Source organism: Molothrus ater, unplaced genomic scaffold (assembly GCF_012460135.2).
Source record: "Molothrus ater isolate BHLD 08-10-18 breed brown headed cowbird unplaced genomic scaffold, BPBGC_Mater_1.1 matUn_MA207, whole genome shotgun sequence".
Lineage (NCBI taxonomy): Eukaryota > Metazoa > Chordata > Aves > Passeriformes > Icteridae > Molothrus > Molothrus ater.
This window is the reverse complement of record NW_023416732.1, coordinates 27,302-34,381: the sequence shown is the minus strand read 5'-3', so window position 1 is coordinate 34,381 and position 7,080 is coordinate 27,302. Positions and strand designations below refer to the sequence as shown.

The window sequence follows — 7,080 nt, the reverse complement described above, 5'->3', positions numbered from 1 at the left end:
ATCCCCCTCCCCTTTCCCCCCTCTCCCCAATCCCCAGCCCCTTTCCCCCCTCTTCCCAATCCCCAGCCCCTTTTCCCCCCTCTCCCCCATCCCCAGGCCCCTTTTCCCCCTCTTCCCAATCCCCCACCCCTTTTCCCCCCTCTCCCCCATCCCCTCCCCAATCCCCCTCCCCTTTTTCCCCCCCCCACCCCTCACCTTTCTCCCCCACCTCCCTGTGCACCCACTCGGCGGCGCGGCGGATGCTGTCGGAGCGGGTGACATCGAGCAGGACGGTGCGCAGGTGTCCCCCGGCGCTGTCCCCGCGCAGGCTCTCGGCGCCCTGCGGGGTCAGGCAGGCGGCCAGCACTCGGTAGCCCTGCCGGGCCAGCCGCCGGGCCAGCAGGCGGCCGAAGCCGCTGTCGCAGCCCGTGATGAACACGTGCTTGTCGGTGACCGAGGGCAGCGTGCGCCGGTCCCGCAGCAGCCAGAGCAGGGCCCAGAGCAGGGCCAGGAGCGCCAGGTACAGCAGCATGGCCTGGGGGGACAGGGGACACCCCTGAGAGAGACCCCTACCCTGTGCCAGGTACAGCAGCATGGCCTGGGGGGACAGGGGACATGTGGGACACTTGCTCTGTGTGACACTGCCAGGGTCACCACTGCCACCAGGGCCAGGAGCGCCAGGTACAGCAGCATGGCCTGGGGGGACAGGGGACATGTGGGACACCCCTGAGAGAGACGCCTACCTTGTGCCAGGTACAGAAACATGGCCTGGGGGGGACAAGGGACATCCCTGAGAGAGACCCCTACCCTGTGCCACCACTGCCAGGTACAGCAGCATGGCCTGGGGGGGACCAGGGACACGTGGGACCCCCACCAGGACCCCCAAGAGAGACCCCCACCCTATGTGACCCTGCCAGGGCCAGGTACAGCCGCATGTCCTAGGGGGGACAGGGGACACGTGGGACCCCCGCCAGGACCCCCCGAGGGGCTCAGTGGGACCCCCAGCCCCCCACCCTACCCTGAGCACGGGGGTCTCTCCCCCAACGGGGAGAGCCGGGCCTGGCTCCGGTCACCCGGGCCTGGCTCCGGTCACTCGGGACTGACCCGGGCTGGCTCCGGTCACTCGGGACTGACCCGGGCTGGCTCCGCTCACTCGGGCCTGGCTCCTCCTCCTGTGTCCCCACGGCTGCCCGGGGGGTGGGGGGGGGTCCCCCCAAAGCCCCTCCCGGAGGGCCCCCAGCCCCGCCTTGTCCCGCTCCGGCCCGGGCCAGGCCCGGATTAGCGGGGCCGCGTCACGGCCCGGGCACGGGGGGGGCTCCGGGGGGGTCTCCTCGGGCCCGTCCCCCCCACCCGGGGCAGCGGCGACCCCCGAGACCCCCGGGAGCCCCGGGCCGGACCCTGCCCTGGCCGGGACCCCCGGCCCGGCTGTGCCCGGGTAGGGAGGGGACCCGCGGGGGGGGCGTGTGACCCCCCCAGGGCCCCGGGCCCCCCTGCGGGACCCCCACGGGGGGAATTGGGGTGGCAGGGCCCCCACCGGGGGGGTTTGGGGCGGCAGGACCCCCATGGGGGGAATTGGGGTGGCAGGACCCCCCACCGGGGGGAATTGGGGGGGCAGGACCCCCATGGGGGGAATTGGGGTGGCAGGACCCCCACCGGGGGGGGTTTGGGGCGGCAGGACCCCCACCGGGGGGGTTTGGGGCGGCAGGACCCCCATGGGGGGAATTGGGGTGGCAGGGCCCTCATCGGGGGGGTTTGGGGTGACAGGACCCCCATAGAGAGGATTTGGGGTGTCAGGAACCCCATCCGGGCAGTTTGGGGTCTCAGGACCCCCAGCCGGGGGGGTTTTGGGTTCTCAGGACCCCCATAGAGAGGATTTGGGGTGTCAGGACCTCCATCCAGAGGGATTTGGGGTCTCAGGACCTCCCTGGGGAGGGTTTGGGGTCTCAGGACCCCCCCCCATTGTTGGTTTGGGGGTTGGAGCCCCTTCCCCACCCTCGGATTTGGGGGGGACACCCGGGATTTGTCCTGTGACCCCTCCAGGACCCCCCAGCCCGGGATTTGAGGGTGACCCCGGGGGTCTGCCCTGTGTCCCCAGAGCCCCCCCGAAACAGGAGACCCCCGATATGGGGGGGGGGGTGTAGAGAGGGAGGGGGGGGGTCCCCAAGTCCATCTGGGGTCCCCAAATATCTCTGGGTTGCAGAGGGGGGGTCCCCATCTCCTTCCTGGGACAGAGGGGGGGTCCCCACGTCCCTCGGGGGTCCCCAAGTATCTCTGGGTTGCAGGGGGGGGGGTCCCCAAGTCCCTCAAGGATGCAGAGGGGGGGTCCCCAAATCCCTCTGGGGGTCCCCAAGTCCCTCGGGGGTCCCCAGATATCTCCGGGGTGCAGAGGGGGGGGGGGGTCCCCATTTCCCTCGGGGGGGTCCCCAAGCGCCTCAAGGATGCACAGGGGGGATCCCCAAGTCCCTCAGAGGGTCCCCAAGTCCCTCCGGGGGTCCCCACGTACCTCGGGGGGCAGAGGGGGGGTCCCCAGTCCCTCGGGGGGTCCCCAAATCCCTCGGGGGGGGCAGAGGAGCTGCGGGCGCTGCTCCGGCCGCGGCCTCGGGGCCGTGTGAGCCGGGGGGGGGGGCGGGGAGCAGGGGAGGGGTCCCGGGGGATTTGGGGCGGGGGGGGCGGGGGGGGGGGGGGCAAGGCCGCTCCTCCCCGTGCCTGGCACGGCCAAAGATCCCCGGGGGTGGGGAGGGGGCGTTTGGGCACCTTCTGGGGGAAAATCAGCCCAAAATGGGGAAAATCAGCCCAAAATGGGGGAAAATCACCCCTTAATGGGGGAAAATCACCCCAAAATGGGGCCCTGACCCCCGCCCCCCCCAATGGGGGAAAATCACCCCAAAATGGGGGGAAATCACCCCCAAAATGGGGGGAAATCACCCCAAAATGGGGCCCTGACCCCCGCCCCCCCCAATGGGGGAAATCACCCCAAAATGGGCCCTGATCCCCCCACAATGGGGAAAGATCACCCCAAAATGGGCCCTGACCCCCCCACTACAGGGAATTAAAGCCCTGACAACCCCAGATTTGGGGGAAATCACCCTAAAATGGGTCCCTGACCCCTCCCCCCCCTACCATGAGGGAATTAAAACCCTTCCCCTTCCCCCCCCCCCCCCCCCGGGGGCACCCAAAAATGGCCCCTTTGTCCCCAATCAAAGCAGCCTCAGAGCCTCGTTAAGCACTAAAGAGGATGAGGGGGCTTAGGGGGGGATTTGGGGGAGAGCGGGGGGGGCTGTGCCAGGGTCCCCCCCTGGCCTGGCCTGACCCCCCCCCCTCCCCTTTATTCCACACCCCCCCTTTTATTCCACACCCCCCTTTTATTCCACACCCCCCTTTTATTCCACACCCCCCCTTTTATTCCACACCCCCCTTTTATTCCACACCCCCCCTTTTATTCCACACCCCCATTTTATTCCATCACTCTCGATGCTGGGGGTGCCAAGGGCAGCGTGGTGGGACCCCCACCCCATTGTTCGGTCCTGGGGGGTCCCGGGGGGGTCCCGGGGGTCCCTCAGGAGCAGGAGGGCTGCAGCTGCCCCTTGTAGACGTACTCGAGGGCGGTGGCGATGGTCCTCATGTCCAGCTCGATGCTCCTGGCCCAGTTCTCCACGTCCCCGATCTCCTGAGGGATGGGGGGGTTTGGGGACTTTGGGGATTTTGGGGATTTTGGGGAGGGGGGGGGTGTGGGACACCCATCCCGTTCCACTGAGAGCCTCGGGGTGCTCCCTGGGACCCCCCTGGGTGCTCCTCAGGGCAACACAGGACCCCCTGGGTGCTGCCCAAGACCCCCAAAATGTTCCTCAAGACCCCCAAGATGTTCCTCAAGATCCCCCAGAACCCCCTGGGTGCTGCCCAAGAACCCCAAGATGCTCCCCAAGACCCCCTGGGTGCTCCTCAAGACACCACAGGACACTCCAGGTGCTCCCCAAGACCCCCAAGATGCTCCCCAAGTCCACCAAAATGTTCCCCAAGACCCCCAAGATGTTCCTCAAGATCCCCCAGAACCCCCTGGGTGCTGCCCAAGAACTCCAAGATGTTCCCCAAGACCCCCAAGATGTTCCTCAAAACCCCTAAGGACCCCCTAGGTGCTGCCCAGGACCCCCAAGACGCTCCCCAAGACCCCCAAGATGTTCCTCAAGACCCTCTGGGTGGCCCTCGAGATCCCCTGGGTTTTGCCCGAGACCCCCAAAATGTTCCCCAAGCCCCCCAAGATGTTCCCCAAGACCTCCTGGATGCTCCTCAAGACCCCCCCCCCTCCATTTGACATCACCCCAAGACCCCCTGGGTGCTGCCCAAGACCTGCTCTGGGCTGGGTTTTGGGGTGGGCTTGGGGTGTCTTTTAGGGTGTTTTTTGGAGTGTGTTTTGGGGTGTCCTTGGGGTGTGTTTTGGGCTATGTTTGGGCTGCATTTGGGGTGGGTTGGGCTGTGTTTTGGGGTGTGTTTGGCTGTGTTTGGGGTGTGTTTTGGGGTGATTTTGGGCTGTGTTTTGGGGTGGGTTTGGCTGTGTTTGGGGGTGTTTTTTAGGCTGTGTTTGGGCTGAGGTTTTGGGGTGATTTTGGGCTGTGTTTTGGGGTGTTTTTAGGGGGGTTTGTCCTCACCTTGAGGGCCTGGTTGAAGCTCTCCACCATGGCGATCCACTGGCCGGTCTGGGCTGGGTTTGGGGCTGGGTTTGGGGGTGTATTTTAGGCTCTATTTGGGCTGTGTTTTAGGGTGTTTTTGCAGTGTTTTTGCAGTGTGTTTGGGGTTATTTTGGGCTGTATTTTGTGGGTTTTTTGCCCACCTTGAGGGCCTGGTTGAAGCTCTCCACCATGGCGATCCACTGGCCGGTCTGGGCTGGGTTTGGGGCTGGGTTTGGGGGTGTATTTTAGGCTCTATTTGGGCTGTGTTTTAGGGTGTTTTTGCAGTGTTTTTGCAGTGTGTTTGGGGTTATTTTGGGCTGTATTTTGTGGGTTTTTTGCCCACCTTGAGGGCCTGGTTGAAGCTCTCCACCATGGCGATCCACTGGCCGGTCTGGGCTGGGTTTGGGGCTGGGTTTGCGGGTGTATTTTAGGCTCTATTTGGGCTGTGTTTTAGGGCGTTTTTGCAGTGTTTTTGCAGTGTGTTTGGGGTGTATTTTGGGCTATATTTTATGGGTTTTTTGCCCACCTTGAGGGCCTGGTTGAAGCTCTCCACCATGGTGATCCACTGGCTGGTCTGGGCTGGGTTTGGGACTGGGTTTGCGGGTGTATTTTGGGCTCTATTTGGGCTGTGTTTTAGGGTGTTTTTGCAGTGTGTTTGGGCTGTGTTTTGTGGGTTTTTTGCCCACCTTGAGGGCCTGGTTGAAGCTCTCCACCATGGCGATCCACTGGCCGGTCTGGCGGGCGAACTGCGCCGCCTGCACCTGCAGCGTCTTCACCTCCTGGTCCAGCTTGCGCTGGTTCACGTAGGCCTGGGCCACCCTGGGGGGACAGGGGGGACATGGGGGTCCCCAGAGGGTCTGTGGGGGGCTGGAAGTTCCCAGGTGGGGTTTGGGGTCCCCAGGTGGGGTTTGGGTGCGGATGGTCCCATAAGGAATTGGGGTCTCCAGGAGGGGTCTGGGGTCTCCAGGAGGGGTACAAGACTTGGGTGGGGATGGTCCCATAAGGAATTGGGGTCTCCAGGAGGGGTACAAGACTTGGGTGGGGGTGGTCCCATAAGGAATTGGGGGTGTCCAGGAGGACTCTGGGGTTTGGGTGGGGATGGTCCCAGAAGGAATTGGGGGTCCCCAGGAGGGGTCTGGGGTTTGGAGGCCGTGGCCCCATACAGAATGGGGGTCCTGGGGGCGTTTGGGGTCCCTGGGCAGGGTTTGGTGTTTGGGGAGGTGGTGTCCCATAAGGAATTTGGGGTCCCGGAGCTGGCAGGCTCACCCCACGTTCAGGTGATCCACCAGGGCCTCGGTAAGGCGGGTGGCGGCCGCGATGGCGTCCCTGCGGCGCCGCTCTGGGGGGGGACACGCGGGGACAGCGCCGTGAGGGCCGGCGGGACCCCCGCCCGGCCTGATGCAATCCGTGACGTCAGCATCGCCTCGCCTGACGTCAGCGTGATCCCGTTGGACGTCACTGCGCGGAGCCGTGACCTCACGGTCCTCCCTCCCCCCCTCAGGGTCCCTCAGGGCCCCTCAGGCTTCCCGCCCTTTCCCCCCCCCCCTTTTTGACGGACAGCCGCGCCAGCCAATGGGGCGCCGCGCTGCGCTGAGCGACAGCTACGGCAGCCAATGGGGCGCGGCGCGCGGGGTTCGTTGCCATGGGGACGGGGGCGGGGCTCACCCTGCAGCTCGCGCCGCTCGCTCTGGCGAGCCTGGTGCTCCTTCAGCAGCCGGGACAGCATGGCGGCCGCCGCGTCACGTGACACAAACACGCGCTTTTATAATAACACAGGGCACGTGACCGCCGGGGCGCCCCGCCCCCTTCACCGTGCGTCACCTGCACGTGACCGAGCCGATCCACGTGACCTGAGGGGTGGGGCTATAGGGGATCCTATAGGGGATGGGGGGGATTGGGGGGTCCTATAGGGGCTATGGGGGATTGGGGGGGCTGTAGGGGGGACTAGGGGATCTATGGGGGCTATAGGGGATTGAGGGGGCTATAGGGGGGGATTGGGGGGTCCTATAGGGCGGGATTGAGGGGTCCTGTAGGGGCTATGGGGGATTGGGGGGGCTGTAGGGGGGACTAGGGGATCTATGGGGCCTATAGGGAGGATTGAGGGGGGCGATAGGGGGGATTGAGGGGTCCTATAGGGGATCGGGGGGGTTGTAGGGGGGACTAGGGGATCTATGGGGGCTACAGGGGATTGGGGGGGCTATAGGGGGGGATTGAGGGGTCCTATAGGGGCTATGGGGGATTGGGGGGGCTGTAGGGGGGACTAGGGGATCTATGGGGGCTATAGGGGATTGGGGGGGCTATAGGGGGGGATTGAGGGGTCCTATAGGGGCTATAGGGGATTGGACGGGGGCTATAGGGGCTATGGGGGATTGGGGGATCTATAGGGGACAGAGGAGGAGGAGGAGGAAGGCGCAGCCCACACTGGGGAGGGGCTCGG

The 7,080-nt window shown here is 65.4% G+C and overlaps 1 protein-coding gene across 2 annotated transcripts; it reads right to left on the bottom strand.

Moving 5' to 3' along the window:
- Positions 1–3,413: 3,413 nt before the first annotated feature.
- On the bottom strand, positions 3,414–6,425 carry BLOC1S1 (biogenesis of lysosomal organelles complex 1 subunit 1). Of its 2 annotated transcripts, none has more exons than XM_036405911.2 (4): positions 6,309–6,425; positions 5,910–5,982; positions 5,330–5,462; positions 3,414–3,643 (listed from the first exon to the last, which is right to left on the bottom strand). In XM_036405911.2, the coding sequence occupies exons 1-4, from the start codon at positions 6,367–6,369 to the stop codon at positions 3,536–3,538; spliced, it is 375 nt and encodes a 124-aa protein (XP_036261804.1). In that variant the 5' UTR covers positions 6,370–6,425; the 3' UTR covers positions 3,414–3,535. The 2 variants fall into 2 exon arrangements, with proteins under 2 accessions (XP_036261804.1, XP_036261803.1); XM_036405910.2 differs by having other exon boundaries at positions 3,414–3,646; positions 6,309–6,410.
- Positions 6,426–7,080: the final 655 nt, after the last annotated feature.